General features: G+C 38.9%; 1 protein-coding gene across 1 annotated transcript; it reads left to right on the top strand.

The window, feature by feature from the left end:
• Window positions 1–617: 617 nt before the first annotated feature.
• On the top strand, window positions 618–9908 carry LOC18424474 (Protein kinase superfamily protein). The gene is made up of 4 exons (XM_088845797.1): window positions 618–2304; window positions 2387–2743; window positions 2828–2881; window positions 8497–9908. Exons 1-4 carry the CDS (start codon window positions 1344–1346, stop codon window positions 9864–9866), a joined length of 2742 nt encoding a protein of 913 aa, XP_088701923.1. The 5' UTR covers window positions 618–1343; the 3' UTR covers window positions 9867–9908.
• The last annotated feature ends 8215 nt before the right edge of the window (window positions 9909–18123 follow it).

The raw sequence follows: 18123 nt of genomic DNA, 5'->3' as shown, positions 1-18123 counted from the left end.
TTGTTCGGCCTTTTAATTAGGCTTTTTAGAGAGAGATTGAATTTTAAGAGAGATAATGAGATATTGGGTTTTTAGAGAGAAAGTGTTTTTAAAAAAAATAAAATAAAATTGGGATTTAGAGAGAGAGTATAAGTTTTTAGAGATGGAAACAGATATTGAGTTTGTAGAGAGAAAAATAAATATTGGGTTTGTTGAAAGAGAACCAGATATTGAGTTTCTAAAAAGAGAAAAAGTTCGAGAGAGAAAAATTGGGTTTTTAAAAAAAGCATGGCTCCATCCAATGGCAATCCTAATTGCATGTCATATGTTTGTTGATTTTTCTAGTTAAGTTAAAAACTCAATTCCCATACCACATCAGCTCTATTTAATTATGAAAACCAGAAAAATCCACAGTATTTAAGGTGAAAATAAACAAAGAAAAAAAGAATAAAAAAAGGGCCATGGGAAGAATGTGGTTGGCACTGGGAGTCTCAAGCTACAGTATAAAAAAACCGGGCCGGCCCGGTTCTAGTGGCCAATTGCGAGCCTAGCCAAAGGCCTTACGGGCTACGCGAGAGCGTGTATCAGTTGTCCTTGTAAGCATTTAATGCTTTTACACTTTACAAACAACCAAAGCTATTAACTCTCCCTTCCATGCTTCTCTCTCTAGACTTTAACCAACTAAACATCTTTCTGGATCCAGGAAGGAGAACCCATCACCCACGGGGGAGCGCACCAATCCTATGCTCAATACCACCAAAAGATGCCATTTCCCTTCCCCTCTGCTAACGGTTTTGCAGGGGTCGGGTTGTGGTATGAGAGAGAAAACGAGTATAGGTTGGTTGCCTAGAGAGAGAAACAAGTGTCCGGTCCGGTTCAGTGAGTGCATTCAACTTGTAAGATTTGGGTTGGTGCAGGAGCGGCTGAATCTCATGGAAATCGTCCTTGCAGCACCCGCATCTCAGACCCTGCGCGGCCTGCCTCGCATTCAATGCGCGTCAGTCCCCATTTGAGAGAGAGAGAGGGAATCGTTAGAGAGAGAGAATGTTAATTTTGGAGCGGCTGTTTCCAGTCTTGTAAGACAATGATTACAGCACGAGTAAATAACCTAATCATGCCCCTTGATTTGACCTTTTCATTTAATTTAATCCTGCTGTGTGACATTTGCCCTCACACTCTCTGAGCAACGAGTTGCACTCCCATGGCGAGAATAGGAGCAGGACCCAAAAGGAGGTCATAATAAATGGCCAGAGATATTCGAGCAGGCTCTGCCTCTTAAAGAGGAGCTTAAGCTGCGTTCAGGCTTGTTTTAGAGGCTTTGCTTTTGGGGTCGTTTCTTTGGATTGATTGTTAATGGTGAGGAAATGGGTGATAAAGGAGATATGATGAAACAGTCTTCTTCTTTTAAAGAACCACAACCACAGGAGGAGCTCCACCACCAATATCAGCTGCAACGCCACCAAAAACAGCAGCACCGGGAGTTTTGTGTTCCGGTGCCGCCGGCTTCCGCCAACATTCCATCTCCATACACCCCCAAAACCCTAGCCCACAGAGAAGAGGCAGAGCGGTGTGAGCCAAGCCCTAAGAGACCGAGATATCCCGTCCATCAGTGGAAACTCATCCCTGCGACCATGGCCGCACCCGCTTCCACACAACAGCAAGTCGTGGGTTACAGCACCAGCGGCTCCAGTCCACAAGCTCATGTCTCAGCAGTGGCGGGCTCGTCTTCGCCCGCCCCCTCCTCCCCTTCATCCTCACCTCGACCCTCTTTCTCTGCGGGCTCTGGTCAAGATCAAGCAAAGCCCACACAATTTCTTCAGATTCGAAAAGGGAAGTTTGTGAGCCCTGTTTGGAAGCCAAACGAAATGCTGTGGCTGGCTAGAGCATGGCGTCAACAATATTGCGGGGGCGACACATCGGAAGTTAGTGGGTCTTCTGCAAGAGCAAAGACGAGGGCGGAGAAGGATAAGCAGGTGGCGGAGTTTTTGAGCAGGCATGGAGTAAACCGCGACGCCAAGACATCGGGGACAAAGTGGGATAACATGTTGGGTGAGTTCAGGAAGGTGTACGAGTGGGAGAAAGGAGGGGAGAACGAGAAGGTGGGGAAGAGTTACTTCAGGCTGTCACCTTACGAAAGGAAGATGCACAGGTTGCCTGCTTCCTTCGATGAGGATGTGTTCGAGGAGATGGCGCAGTTCATGGCGGCGAGAGGTAGGGGATTGCCTGCCTGTAAAGCTTCCACCGGTGAGGGTGGTGGTGCTAGAGATCAGCAGCTTCTCCGACCTACAGAAATGGTTAGGAATTCCGACGAAGGCGAGTCACCTGGTTCGTATTCATAAACACTCTCACAATGAACCTTGTTCTTTTCCATTGCTCTAATGTCATGGCGGTTGTTTTCTTTTGGCAGTATCAAAGCAGCGAGCTATTTTGGCCAGGAACCAGACCGGTCTCATTGCGGGAACGACCCAGAGCAGCGCAATGGAAGAGGCCGGGTGCCGAGAAATGAGGCGAGTGGGGAAGATGAGGATGTTATGGGAAGAGTCTGTGACACTCTGGGCGGAGGAAGGAGAGCAAGAAGGGAGGGGGCGGATAAAGATGGACAACTTGGGCTTCTTGAACGTCAACCAGCTTACCTTCTTCGACGACACCATGGCCGCGAACTCCATGGAGGGCCTCGACGACGGCCCGCTCAGTGGCTTTTCAGCGGACACTTTCGCCTGTGACCAGCAACTCAGGGTTTTTGGCCGCCGAAACTCTTCCGCCGGTGAGTGTCTGAAGCCTTCACTCATTTTTGGAGAACTAAGCTGAGTATTTCCTGTATTGACACCGTGTCGCATTATTTTTCCAGGTCACTCCGAAGCCGCACAGCCGCAGCCGTCATTAGCAGAACCCTGCATGCGCTGTGAGTCGTAAATTGTAAAAATGCTTTTCTCTGAATATTTAAAAAAAAAAAAAAATTCAATTTTATGCGATCCTTAGAAATATTAAAATTTTACAGCTAACTCTAAAATTTCTAACTGAAAGATGTTTAATTTTCAACTGAAAAATGTTCAATTTTTAACTGAAAAATGTTTAATTTTTACCGCTACCTCTTACACATAAAATGTATTGTTATTGACTTTGTTAGATTGTGGTTTAATCATATTTTTAAATGAAAAATGTTATAGACCCTCTTATTTGTGGTTTATCTCCTTTTTCAAAAGTTGTGTTTCTAATTATTAAATTTCTTTTAAACGTCCCTTCATCCTTTCCATGAGTTCATCTATTTTCTAGTTAGTCACCTGTTGCCGTTCAATTTTGCTTCACATTTGTTACCTGTTGCCGCTCAATTTTGCTTCACATTTGTTACCTGTTGCCGCTCAATTTTGCTTCACATTTGTTACCTGTTGCCGCTCAATTTTGCTTCGCATTTGTTACCTGTTGCCGCTCAATTTTGCTTCACATTTGTTTCCTGTTGCCGCTCAATTTTGCTTCATATTTGTTTCCAGTTGCCGCTCAATTTTGCTTCACATTTGTTACCTGCTTTGTAGTTTTTGAGTTGATTTTAGATGTCCCTCTTTTTGTTTTGTTTGTTGGACAGCTATCATACGGTTTATACCTTTCTTATTCTCAAATTTTCAAATCTCAGTGCGTATATACACGAATAAATAATAAACAAGGAACATAAAAAACAAAAAATAATAAAAACCATTAACCGATCAATGCAATAGTGGTTTTCATTCCCACCTATATTACCCCACTAATACCTTAAAAAAAAAAAAAAAAAAAAACTAACTCCTAAGCTACTAAGAAAAATAGGTAAAGCCTTGTCTTCCCCAAAAAAAATAAAAAAATAAAAATAAAACAACCTCTACTCTATACACAACTCTTGAACTTGCACACCTCACCTTGTCAAGCCATAAGTAAACAATTCATTTCTTTTTAAACATGCTCAAATATTTGTTAGAATTAGTGGGAACCATCAGTAAGCAGTTCATTTCTTTTTAAACATGCTTAAATATATGTTAGAATTCGTGGGAACCATCAGTAAACAGTTCATTTCTTTTTAAACAGGCTCAAATATATGTTCATTTCTGTTTAAATATGCTCAAATATATGTTAGAAAGAGAGCACAACAGTGGTTCAAGTCGAAGCTTTACATCCACGGATCCAAAGCCTAACTGGCTACATCTTCACTTTTGGATGAATGTTTACATAAATAAGTACTTCTCTTTTGGATGAATGTTTGCATCAATAAGTACCTCTATATATAGAGGACGATTACATAATTACTATATAGAAGACGCTTACACAATTACTGGATAAATATGGTATGATTATTGGAGATAGGTAAATTGTAGGACTTATCACCAAACAGGACGATTACACAATTACCATAGATAAATATGGTATGATTCTTGGAGATAGGTAAATAGTAGGAGGCCTTATCGAATATCGACTATGGTAGGGTTCTTATCACCAAACTAACTTGACATTTATCTTCTAGCTTCTAGGTACCTAATCTTATCAAGAGATATATACTCATAGATACCTAATTTTATCAAGAGATATATACTCATAGCTAACTAATCTTATCAAGAGATATATACTCATACATCCATAATGATGTATATCAATATGAACTCGAAATATCCATATCCTAACACACACTCTCAAACTCAAGATGCTTTATTATAAAACAGTTGTAGTTTGAACAATACCAAGTTGTTAAAAATGAGTAGTGATCAAATCCATTTTAAATTTCACAGGTTACCATCGTCTTCCAAACAACAACCTTTCTTGGGCTCTCTAGTTTCTTCTAGAGATTTTCTCTCTCTCTCGTCTTTCAAGAAACAACCGACTTTCTCTCTCTAGGGTCTTCCAAGAAACAATCTTTATTGGGTTCTGTACTTTATTCTAGAGACTTTATCTTCTATAAGGTTTTTTTCCCTGAGAGAGAGATTTTATCTTCTATAAGGTTTTTTCTCTGAAGATTTTCTCTCTCAGAGGTTTCTTTTCTTTCTGGAGGCCTTCTCTCTCTAAAGAAGAGGATCTTTCTTTCTCTTTTCTTCTTCTCCCTTTAGAAAAATGATGACTTTCTCTCTCCTCTCTTCTATGCGAAAGAAGGCTTCTTATATTTTTTCCAATACACCAAGAAGAAACAACAAGCCATCGGAACAGTTTCGGGATCGAGTAACAAAAAACTTGATCATCATATAGGATGGAGTAACGGAAAACTCCATCATCCAATAGGATTGAGTAATGAAAAACGCAATGATCAAACATGATCAAGTAACGAAAAACTTGATCATCAACAAGGAGAAATTTGTTCGTCACACAGGATGGAGTAACGTAAAACTCCATCATCAAATGGGATCAAGTAACGAAAAACTTGATCATCAACCAGAATCGAGAAATTCAATCATCAAACAGGAGGAGAGTCAACAGAAATCAAGTGGCAACGAATACTGAAGATTGGTGAAAACTTTTCATTGAAAAATCTTCTAATCATGAATGTGTTCCCCCTGAATGTCATTACATCAATGGTATGACGAAGTTCTCTGCTTACATGGCGAGGAGCTAGGAGCAAATAACGTACGAATACTGACAAGAACTGATGTTTTTATTCATATAGAGGTTACATTAGAGATGTTGACTTCATCTCTCTACTCATCATATCTCCATATCTCCTATATTCTCTCGCATCTCCATATGTCTTATACTCTCCCATTCAAGTTGGGTGTGATGTGGATGTGAAGAAACACCCAATTTACAAAATGCTTTTTTTTTTTTTTTTTTGAGTCCCTTGGGGTATGCGATGGCTGGAAAAAAAACAAGGAGGAAAACGTATGAGCCTCCTCCTTATGGAAGAGGCTTGGTGAACGTGACCAAGGCACGTCTTTAGAAAAAGGAAGGCCAACTCCTGGTTTGAGTCCTTGTAGTGCTGATAGGGTGATGCCCAAGAGAAGATCATCGAGCCAAGTGCTTCCATGAAGGAGCCGGCGGCTTTGGTGGAGGCTCTTCTTATGGAGCCATAGAAATATGCATAAATCGCATCAATCTAATAGGGTGAACCATGAACCAATGGCTTCTTCTGCCGTTGATGAGAGAGAGGGGTACGCTATGTGCTACCATCCTTGATGATGAGCATAATGATGATGGTAATGATGGTTATAATCGCTGATGATGGTGAGCATAATGATGATGGTTGTGGTGATGGGGTTCTTCTCCATGTGAAAATGGGGCTGAATTGGTTGACAAGTCACACAAGAATTTACATAGCGAGGTTTTGCAAGCGAACAATGTGATAAGGTCACTGAACTCTTTTTCTACAGTGGCCCATATTTCTGGCATGGGACTGAAAGTGATTCCAGCAATTTCAATGTACTCATGCCTTCCGGTATTGAATCTCTCTACAAAATATTGACCATCGAAGGCCTACGTGAACTTACTTGCCTGCATGTGCTTGATCTCAATTATAACCGCATCTCTCACATTGGCCAAGGGCTATCAAATTATACACTGATGAAAGTGCTCTGATACCATATTAGAATTCGTGGAAGCATACATGCACTGACATTGAATGGAGAGAAGAGAAGAGAGAACACAATAGTGGTTCAGGTCGAAGCCTTACGTTCACGATTCCAAAGCTCAACTTGCTACATCTTCACTATTTTGGATGAATATTTACATTAATAAGTACCTCTATATATAGAGGACGATCACACAATTATCGAATAAATATGGTATGATTATTGAAGATAGGCAAATAGTAGGAGGCTTTATCACAAAACTAACTTGACGTTTATCTTCTAGCTTTTAGATACCTAATCTTATCAAGAGATATATACTCATACATAATGATGTATATTAATATAAACTCGAGATATCCATATCCTAACAATATAACCTCTTTATCTTGACATAGATTCATAGTTGCTTTAATCAACTTTTGCAATTTCCGAAGAACATTTTTGTGCCCTTTACACCAGCTTATCACTATCAATGAATCACCCTCTATAATAATTTTCTCTCCCATGCTTCCTATCAAATTAAGGCCCTTGAACAACTTAAGCTCTACTTCATAAGCAGTTATCAGTCGAACATGACCACAGTTCTTCATTAGAACTCTCCCTTCACTATCTCTCTTAATCCCACCAATTCCTTCATTTTTCAGGATTTCTTATTGAGCTCCTATCGAAATTAAGTTCAATACCCATAGTCAATTATATACCATTTTATCGCTTTCACTATTAATGTTTAACGGGTGCGGTTTGTATAGAGCCAACGCTCTCGACAATCAAAATAAAGTGCGCCTTCAAATGGTGTTGAGAAATGTGGTTTCAATATTGAAAATCTTTGTTATTAACCTTAAAATATATCCTCATATTTAATAATAAAATTTCAAGCTTAAAAAATAATGTAGATCGAGTAGATCTATGAAAACTTGAAAATTGACAGTCCAAAAATGCATTACAAGACGTATGATTTCTAAAACTTGAAATCCATTTTTGCTCATGTCCATGTATCTTGATGTCAATATGATCATTTTCAGGATATTTAAGTATCAAAACAACATTTTCTAGTGAAAATTTTGAGGTGCCATCTAATTTGATTGTTTAGATCCTCCACTCTATAAAAAGTTTTTCCATATTTAAAACATCTAATTCTCCCATTTCTCTCTTTCCTTCAAAGCTTCTCCCATTTCTCTCTTTCCTTGAGAGATTCTTAAATACATTCTTCCAACCCATTATCACTGTCTAGAACATTCCCTATGAACAATTCAGCAGCCTAATTCGTACAACTTCTCCACATTCTGAACGCATAAGGGCAGTGAGTTATTTACTCATTGACACGAAAATAAATGGAAAAATATAAAAAGCTCCATTTTCTTTGTGTAATACACTCAAGGTTTGTCAACTTGTATCCTTTTTTGTTTTTCTAAATTGCCCCTATATTACCAACATTGGATGGATCTTACATTATTATTATTATTATTATTCTCACTTCAGGGATTGTTCGATGCCCCGAACTTTGGACTGCTTAGTCCAATGAGCCGTCCAAGGTTCAAGGCCTCAGATCACTGTCCTGTGGCAATAGCGTGCAGAACTATCAGGTTCGGACCATTTAAACTTGCAGTCTGATGTTTAGGACATTGGATCGGCCACAACCTCACCAAAAATTGAGCAAAACGGAATTAAGAAACTGATATAATGTTAAAAACATTAGATCAAGAGTAAATTTGGGAAAAAATATCAGGAATTGACCGATCTCTTGCGCAATTTTTGTAGAAAAATAAAATTTTTTGTATTTTTTATTTGTTCTCATATCCGTATGTAAATAATTCAAGCCATTCAACAAACTAGTGATCCATTCTCTTAATTATTCTTGCATATAACACATGCATTTGGCATTATTTTCTTTCCTTTTTTCTCAGCAGCCAGAGAAAAAATCATTTAATTATTTACAAATAAAAAGAAGAAGATTATAGCACTCGGTATTCCATTCACTAATGTTGTGTGATGCGCATGCATGCAGGCGATGCAAAGGTTGAGGCCCCTGACCGCAGCGAGTACTTTGTGGGGCGTCTCAGGGTCCCTCCCCAAAGCCTTCCCACGCTGTTGGAGCTCCCATGGCACCTGCAGGAGCCACCACCGCACCACTCTCGCATTCCCCTTGCCAGGGACGTCTTTGCCGATCTGCCCTCTCCTTCAAGACACTTCTTCTTTGCCCCCTCTTCCGACTGCAATTGCCGTTCTTTCACTTATGAAGTTCTCGGCCCCCTCGTTCGTCCCCACATTGACCCCCTCACCCGCGACTCCTTCATCCCGATCTGGGACGACTGTATCAACCGCCCCATCTCAAAACTCTGCCCTTTCCCTATCACCATTGTTAGAAAGCCTGTCTCAGAATCCTCCTCTTGTACGGACTCGTGGCCCAACCTCACGGCCTTTGTCAAGAACCTCTGCCTCTGGCGCGGTGAGGAAACCGATTGCCTCAGGGAAGGCACTGCCGATCCATCTTCGTCTATCGTGGACAAGAGCTCCTGGACCTTCGGTGATCTCCCTTACATTCTTGGCTACCATGCTGTTGGGTACACAGTCACCTTCTGCGCATTCAGCAGGGTGCAGGATAGGATAGCACGAACCGACCTTGTTTCCATTGATCTGTCCAATCCAGCTGAGCGGCTTAGGGCTCTCGTCGCCTGCTGGCGAGTTGCTGGGATCCTAGCGCTGCTTGCGGATGCATGCGGCACCAGCAGCAGTACTAGTGTGTACAGCGACTTCGAGCGTGTGGACCGTGGAAATGGCAAAGTGGTGGAGCTCACCCCAAACCGAGTGAAGAAGTATTTCACGAGCCGCCGGTGGTGGGCATCCGTGAGGGAGGTTTACAACTTACTAGACCGCCAGTTGCCGCATGCGGAGTACATGGTTGATTCGAGCGAGCGTGAGCTGGCAGTCATCTTCGAGCCACGGGGTCACTCAGTGAGGCCGAGCAATGGAAAGCAGCTCATGGAGGCACTGGCATGCGTGGCGAAGGCCCTAGTGGCGCTGCACGACCTGTCATTTATGCACAGAAGCCTTGGCTGGGAGAGCGTGGTGAAGAGGGCTGACGGGGACGAGTGGTTTGTGGTGTACCTCGATGAGGCGGCAGCAGCGCCGCAGATGTACCGGCATGGCGAAGTGGGTTCAACTGGGCGTGCTCCTGAGATGGGTTGCGGAGCCCACGGGGTAAAGGTAGACATTTGGGGGTTTGGGAATCTCCTAAGGACGTGTGGGTTTGCTGTGTCCCATGTCCTCAAGGAGCTGGAAACCAGGTGCCTCGATCGGAACCCGGAGCAGCGACCTACGGCTGCCGACTGTTACCACCAATTGCTCCAGATACAGTCTTCTCTTTCCACTTACTGAATTAACCACAAAATTTCATTATATTTCTCTCTCTAAAATAAATCTGATCCCGTTCTATCTCTCTCGCCCTTACAAATTCATCAGAGAAATTTAACGTCCGTATTAGTTTTTTGAACTCTTTTGACGAGAAGGGACCAAAATAGCCCGTTGTTACTGTAACGGCTCGATGAAATTTTTAACTTTGCCTCTTGTCCGATTTTTTCATTTCGATGAAGTTTTTAAATTTTTGACAAATTTGCCTCTCGTCCAAACTTTTAATTATTGGACCGCTTGGTCATCTCAATTCCCCATTTAGACCTAATTTTTTGCCCCTTTAGACCTATTTTTTTGACCGGTGGTTTGACATTTCTAAACTTAGACTTCACAATTATTTTAAACCACTGGTTGTTTGACATTTCTAAACTTAGACTTGAAAATTTTTTTAAAGGTTTAAATCGGTCTGCAATTTATCACATTTAAAAAGGTTTAAAGCGGTCTGAAATTTATCCTCTGTCTTTTGGAAATTTAAGGAGGTTCAGACCTCATTTTTCTTGAATGGGTTAAAGATGTTTTAGTAAACACGAACTGCGTTTAGACCTCAATTTTTTAAAGTTTAAGATAGCCATAAAATCAAGAAAATAAATTCTATATACGCTTAAATTTATATCATATTTTTGGATATCACATAAGTCAAATAACACCGTACGGATGTAATTTTCCCTAATCATAAACAAAGCAGTACAATAAGCAATGAAATTAGCTGGTTTAAACTAGGCAATTCGAACCTTATTCCACACGATCTAGCTGGTTTAAACTAGGCAATTCGAACCTTATTCCACACGATCTGAAAAGCGAATCTAAACTGGATCGTTTGGTTTTGGGTTTTGAACAGTTTTCACAAAATTGAATCGAAACGGTTAACCGGACATGGGTCCGGAAGAGGTTTAACTAGTCTAATTGGTCAACTAGCTGATTCAACCGTTCTAATCGGACAAGTTTTAGGCAGTAAAAAAAGTGTTAAAAAAAGATAAAAAAAAAATTTATTGATATATGAAAAGTACATAAACAATGATCAAAATAAAACACATTCAAATAAAGTTTAAAATTAAGGAAAATAATCGATTTTAATGAATTGATTTGTGCTATTTTTAAAAGTGTGTATTTGATCAAAATAATTTTTAATCTTTACCATAATGTAAAGAATATTAAAAAATACATTACAAACCAAATTCTTTATTTAAGGGAATTTATATAAATTTTTTTTGATTTATTTTTTTTTAGTGATCACCAAAACCGATCGAAATCAAAACCGGCTAGTGGTCGATTTCGATCTAATCGGTGGTTTGTGATTAGATCGCCAGGTTTTTTTCCAACAATAGCTTTGAAACACTGCAATATAAATTAGCAGAGGCATTGGCCAAGTGAGAGGATGTTCCATTAAAGCGCGCGCAGCTTCTACCCCACAACACCCCTGAAACCCTTAGTTCCTCTCTCCCGGCACTTCCCTGATCCATACTGAAAGTGCCGGGATCTTCCCCAGTGCAATAGATACCTTTGTTGGCGTCGCTGAGACACGTTGTGGTCAGAACCCATCCCAATCTCATTAAGGGTTTCTATTCTCACAGTGGTAATCATCCCCTGCAACGTCTGTACCATCCACGTTGCCTTCCGACACTTTTCAGTAGCTGAGGGCCTGCTTCTTTTCTTACCTTGCTTTTTAGGCATCTTTTTCATTTTCTTCACCACTTTGCCGTGGCCGCTTACTCCATCTAGAACCACATCTTGGAAAGGGTCACGCCTTATCCACGACGAGCCCAGCTCGCTGCAAGAACCCGGTCCTTTACTGATTTGATCTTCTGGGCGCTCCTTGATTCTCACCGGAATTGCTCCTTTGATCAGTTTCTGATCTAATCCCAAAACCCCTCAACTCGTCCCAAATCTCAAAGCCCCTCAACCACTTGTCTAGCCGCATCATTGTTCTCAAAATTGCCTGATCTAACAGCTAACTGTCCGGCTAGATCATAACTAGTTTCGGTTTTGGGTGGTTAGGGTGATCAACCAGTAGTTAAAAAAAAAAGAAATTTCAAAAATGTATATAAATTTTAAAAAGTAAAGAATTTGATTGGTAATACATTTTTAAATATTATTTATATTGTGGTAAAGATTAAAATTTGTTTTGGTCATTAATACTCACATTTATATTTTCTCATTTTTTTTTGAAAATTTTAAAAATAGCCTTTAAAAAATATAAAATGGGTTAAATCCATTTTTTCATTAATTTTCAACTTCATTTGAATGTGTTTTGTTTTAATCATTTTTTACATGCTTTTCATATTTTAGTAGATTGTTTTTTGCATTTTTTTTTTTAATTTGTAACACTTTTTTGACCGCCCGGGACTTGTCCGGTTAGAGCGGTTGAATTGGCCGGTTTACCAGTTAGGCTAGTTAAACAGCTTCCAGGCCCATGTCTGGTTAACTGTTCCGGTTCAATTTTACGAACACTGAGCCACATAGATCTCCCCCATCTACTCTTATTTGAAACCTTTAAATTTGACCATTTGAAACCTTATATGAAAAACACATTTTGAAGAACCAACCAAAAAAAATTGTGTGTTCTGCCCTTCTGAAGAAGAATCCTTTTGCCTTTGAACTATCAACATTTGTCAAGTCTCAGATCCCCTATGATAAATCCTCTAAAACAAACAAAAAAAAAGAATTGAAAAAATACTATTAAGATCACTAGATCTTTCTGAAAATGGGTTTGAAAAATTGCAATGTATGACATATTTGAAATCAACCGGCCTTTGAGTAATACTCCAAAAAATCCCTCTGAAATATGATTTCAAACCTTTGGTGGTCACGTTCATAGGTCCACATATGTCACTATGAATGATTTCCAATACGCTAGTAGCTCTTTTTGCCATGGTGGTATTTTTTCTTATTAGTTTTCCTTGTATACAAGACTCGTACACTTTCGATAAATCTCCCTTATAATTATGAAGAATCCCGTTCTTTTTAATCTTTCATTTCATTTGATATTAATGTGTCCTAACCTCATATGTCATAAGGTAGCATCTAATTCATTAGGAGACGATACATAGGCAACGTTCTCTTTTATTTCAATAGTAAATAGCCCGTCTACAAGTCGTCCAGTCATGATCACATCTTTCCCCTTCTTGACCACCACTTTCTCCCCAATAAAAATGTTTATGAATCCAACCATAGACATCTTGGGAATTGAAACCAAGCACTTCCTCATATCAGGACCATAAAGTACTTGTTTTAGGATTAAGGTGCTCCCACTCTTTAGTTTCAACTCAAAATCTCCAACTCTAAGTACATCAGTCTTCTGATTTTCTCTCATATAAATATGTTGCTGTTGTGGCCCCATGGGAGTGAAAGAACGGTAACCTTCTTTGGTGTTTATGACATGAGACGTAACCCCCTAGTCAAGACACCAAGAAGCTTCCTTGGGGTCAACTAGCATGGACTCGAAAACCACACATGCCAATTCCTTGTTAGTTCCACCAGATTTGTTGGACCGACAATTATTGACTATGTGGCCTACCTTCTTGCAAATAAAACAAGTTCGTGTCTCTCTCTTTGCTTCCTTATTTCTAAAATCTCTTCTTTGAAATGTCTTTTCTTCTCAAAAGTATTTCTTTCCTTTCCTTTCTTAAATTTAAAAGATGGTTGATATTTTACCATATGCACAGCATCCCTTGGGGTTCCCCTTGAACTCCTAATTTCTTCTTCAGATTTGATGGTCGTGATGAGTTCTTCCAATTTTGGTGTCTTTCTTCTAGCAAAGATGAAAGATATGAAAATCTCTTATGAATTAGGAAGAGAATTCATTAAATGATTCACTTGCATAGATTTATTAGGCTTCATGAATGTATCTTCCAAATCTCTAACTAGCGTACGAAACATGTGCACATGATATGCGAATTTGGTACCTTCTACCATTTTTAAATCACTGTACATTCTCATAGCCATAGTTTGATGAGAGAGAGTTCAACATACTCTCTTTCAAATTTATCAAAAATCGCACTTGCAGTGTAGATTGACTCGTACTTAGAAACATACGAGTCAGTCATGGCACATAAAAGAATGTGTTTGCATATCAAGTTCATCCTCTTCCTGTTGGCATACTCATCTTTGATTATTTGATATGAGTCGTCAGTTGGACGATGATGTCGGTCCTCAAAGAGTACCTCATGCAAGTTTTTTTCATAGAGCACAAATTTGATTTTTCTTTTCCATGAAGCAAAGTTGGCCCCATCAAACCTTCCGATTTTTAGGATTTCAAAAATGAAGGTATGAGCAGCCATTATTTTATATTCTCAAGCAAAAATAAGAAAAGACTCGTAATGGCAGTCAACTAAAACTAGTTCTGATACCAATGAAAGAAAGACCTATGTAATCTTTTGTCGAGGAAATGCAATTTTTTTTTTGAAATAATAATCACCCTTTATAATTTTAGCAACAAGATCACTCATAGATAGTCCTTTTACAAACAATAAAAATTCCAAAAAAATTAAATAACACATCAATAAAATAAATCTCAACTACTTGATGTCATTCATACAATCTAATACTGTGCTTGAGAATATAAAATAAAAGAACAAACAATTAAAAGATAAAGATGTCAGAGATTACCTTAATCGGGCTTTTTACACCCCACACCGAGTCACCACATCCAATGACACGGGATCATCGGTATTGCTTCAGTCTTGAATCGGGAAAGCTAATTTCGGCCAAACTAGGTCACCACCCTTAAATATCTACAAAACCCTAACTCCAAAATAATTAGGCTCAAACCCTAATTTTCCCAACCCTTAGATTAGATCATGAGAGAGAGAGAGAGAGAATATGGGAGAGAGGGGCGTGACCCTTAGGGAAGAGAGACAGATTTCATGGAAGAGAGGTGTGTGTTGAGATGGGGGGAGAGCACCATTTATAGTGAAATTTAGGTGGGTTTCCATAGTTTGCCTTTTCTTTGAGATTGAATATGAACCGTTGATCAAGGTGACTTGTGGGGTGAGAGATCTGAGCTATCCATTCCATAGATGGGCTATCAACATTATGGAATGTGCATGAACCATTATCCCCTTTTCCTTAAACCATTTTCCCATCAATATATTTAAATAAATTAAATCCATTAAAGATATAGTGTATACCATAAATTGCATATACCATCTCATATTTTCTATAAGAATATTTCAATAATATCGAGTCAAGATATTCCTTCAACAATCAAGATAAGATATGGTCAATATTTCCTAATCAATATTTGACCACATGCTACAAGATGTAGTTACCATATTTAATAAATTTGAAGACAAAGTAACAAGATAAGGTATCCAAGGGTGGGGCTTGCCACCCATGTATGGTATGTGGGGCCCCACCTAATACCCACATGGTTGGCCCATGTGCATTATGGGCCCCCATGTATATATATATTTTTAATAAATATTTTAAAATTTAAACAAAATGAATTTTAAAACATTATAACTTTGTAAATTAATAACTTCATCTTTATAAGTCAAAAAATAAGAATAAAATATCAAATAACTTATAAAAATTTAAATAATAAATCTAAAATAATTTAATAATAAAATCAACACAATTAAATTAATATGATGGGAAGTGGATCCATATGGTTCAGGAATTCAATCAACGATTACGGGGTACTCCACCTTCAACTGTGGACTACAAACCACACTTGCTTTATCGAGCCGACCTAGTGTTTCTCATGACCCACAGTCCAAGCAGCGGCTCATTAGCGGATCACCAAAGTCTGGTCGATGAGCTAAAGAGTCGCAATCCCAGTCTGTTGATTACAGGTCCTCCCCTAGAGACAAGTCAAGGTCACCACGACTTGATGCGACCACAGCTCTATAGCGCATAAAGGTATCTCTCGCACATGCAGATGGATATCTAGCTTTCCCGAACGATCTATCTATATGCATGCCGTGTGATGGAACGTGGATGAAGTTGTGGCCCCCGTCTCTGTAGGCCTACCATCACATACAACGGTCACACAGTCACTCGACTCACTCATCTAGGCATAAGCTCCGACATCATCAAGGGCTAACCCAAAAACCCATTTCGGTTTTTTTTTTTTTATGCCCAGGTACCTTGGGTTTTCCAACAACTGACGTTGATCGTCAAACACAGTCCGTTATCCGCACATATCATTTGCTTAGTATGGTCTTCGAGGGACCATACTCCCACTGAGTTTATGTTCTATTATAGTAAATGTTTTTCATTACACATTCATAAGGCTTTTAAAGGCTACATAAACCCAATAGGTTAGAGATATGGGGGGCATGTGGATGATGAGGTCAAAGGGCCACCTTGAACAGGGTGTTGGTCCTTTGATGGAATATGACTCTCTCTCTCTACACATTTCATGGTCTTTTCTAATAGAGGGCAATCTTTCTCATGAGAAGCGTTTGTCCTCTGATAAGATGGCCGTGGGTCTGAAAGGGCTTATCTACTCGGGCTCGTGGGATAAAACCTTAAAGGTGGAGAGAGAGCTCTTACAGTGCCAGAGAGATAGAGAGGAGCATTTAGAGTGGGAATAGTGGAGAGAGAGTAGAGAGTCAAAAGACGGAAAAAAGAGTTGGAAAGGGGTGAGCTGTCGAAGTATCGGACAACAAAAAACAGTTTAACTTAAATAATAGCCTCCTTTACGGTGTTTGTATTGCCGGACAGGGGGGAAAAAAAATACATCAGGAGGAGAGAGGGTGGTACTCATAATTTCAGACAAATGCGATCCCATTTGGTAATTGACCCTCCCCAATAGTGTCCGTAAGTAATTTGCTAAAATAAAATAAAATCCTGATATGCTATTGAAGTTATTTCTATCTATTTAGTTTTTGTATGATCGAGTATGTGTCAAATTTGATGCATCCAAAATCACCTACATTAGATATTCCCATATTATATGGGAGTGAGTTATTCTCATAGGATTGAGAAATTCCCATATTATATGGGATTGAGATTTGACATCGATAAGTTTCCTAAAGGAAATCCAAAAAGATTATGACTCTTGAATATATCTCTTTGGTTTGATATATATGTAATATCTATATGAAGTTTCTTATTTTGTGTATATTCCTAACTTATATATATGGGATGAAAGTGCAGAGAATTTGTTTGCCTAATTTGGGTCACTATATAGGAATGGTGATTCCTCTAGAGAGAGAAGGAAGTAGAGCCTCCTGTACATAAGATATAATTTCTTCTTAGAGAAGATAGCTTCCTATGAAGAGAAACATTGACGATGCCTCCTAAAAACTCATGTAGAGTGAGATGTTGGTTTTTTGTAGAGTAGTAGTTCCCATGGAGATTTTGGGTTGTTTCTCCTTTTAATTAGAGAGAAAGTCAGTTTCCTGTTGCTCTCACATATCTATCTGGTGTTGTCGATAATGGTTTTCAGAAGTAAAGAGAAAGAAGGGATAGTGGTTTAAAAGGGTTTGCTCGACTATGTTTTTATCGAGATTTGTGTCAAAATATTTGATGTAACTTTCATTAGTATAGTGAATTTCAGTTTGTCGTACCGTTGATGAAACCCTTTTTTTGATAAACCACGTAAATCTTTGTGTTGTTGTGGTATGTGTTTCATGCTTTATTTCTCATATTTTATTTGCCAAAAATCAACTCATAAGGTTTAAAACTTCAGCGCACAATAAGTGGTATTAGAGCTTGGTTTTGGGTTTAGTATGGCAATAAGGGTTTTGAATGCAAGGTTCGAGGTGGAGAAATTTGATGCAAATACTATTTTTCAGCAAGAATGATAAATAAATTTAATTGGAAAAAGATGAAGAATTCATAAAGCTATCTAATAGATGTTGGCATGGTGAACATGTGATTTTGATATCAAGGTGGAGATTGTTGGATTTGGTCCAATCCAAAATCACCCAAATTAGATATTCCCATATAATATGGGAGTAAGATATTTTCATGTGATTGAGATATTTTCATATTAGGTGTGATTGATATTGATATTAATAAGTTTATTAAAGGAAATAGAAATCTAAAAGGATTAAAACTCTTGGATATATCTCTTTGGTTTGAGATATATGTAATATCTATAGGAAGTTTTCTATTTTGTGTAGATTCCTAACTTATATATGGGATGAAAGTGCAGAGAATTTATGTACCCAATTTGGGTCACCATATGGGAATGGTGGTTCCTCTATAAAGAGAGGAAGATAGAGCCTCATGCATAAGATGCAATTTTCTCTTAGAGAAGAGAGCTTCCTAGGAA

This window comes from Amborella trichopoda, chromosome 9, assembly GCF_054954075.1.
Source record: "Amborella trichopoda isolate Santa Cruz 75 chromosome 9, AtrichopodaSantaCruz75HAP2 v2.0, whole genome shotgun sequence".
Lineage (NCBI taxonomy): Eukaryota > Viridiplantae > Streptophyta > Magnoliopsida > Amborellales > Amborellaceae > Amborella > Amborella trichopoda.
This window is presented reverse-complemented; position numbering and strand designations above follow the sequence as displayed.

What these genes read in the sequence shown, in the direction of transcription:
- LOC18424474 (XM_088845797.1), top strand. Translation starts at nt 1,344, where the DNA reads ATGGGTGATAAAGGAGATATGATGAAACAGTCTTCTTCTTTTAAAGAA. An exon ending in CCGCCGAAACTCTTCCGCCG is followed by an intron (nt 2,744 to 2,827) that starts GTGAGTGTCTGA and finishes TTATTTTTCCAG; the next exon opens with GTCACTCCGAAGCCGCACAG. An exon ending in AGCAGAACCCTGCATGCGCT is followed by an intron (nt 2,882 to 8,496) that starts GTGAGTCGTAAA and finishes GCATGCATGCAG; the next exon opens with GCGATGCAAAGGTTGAGGCC.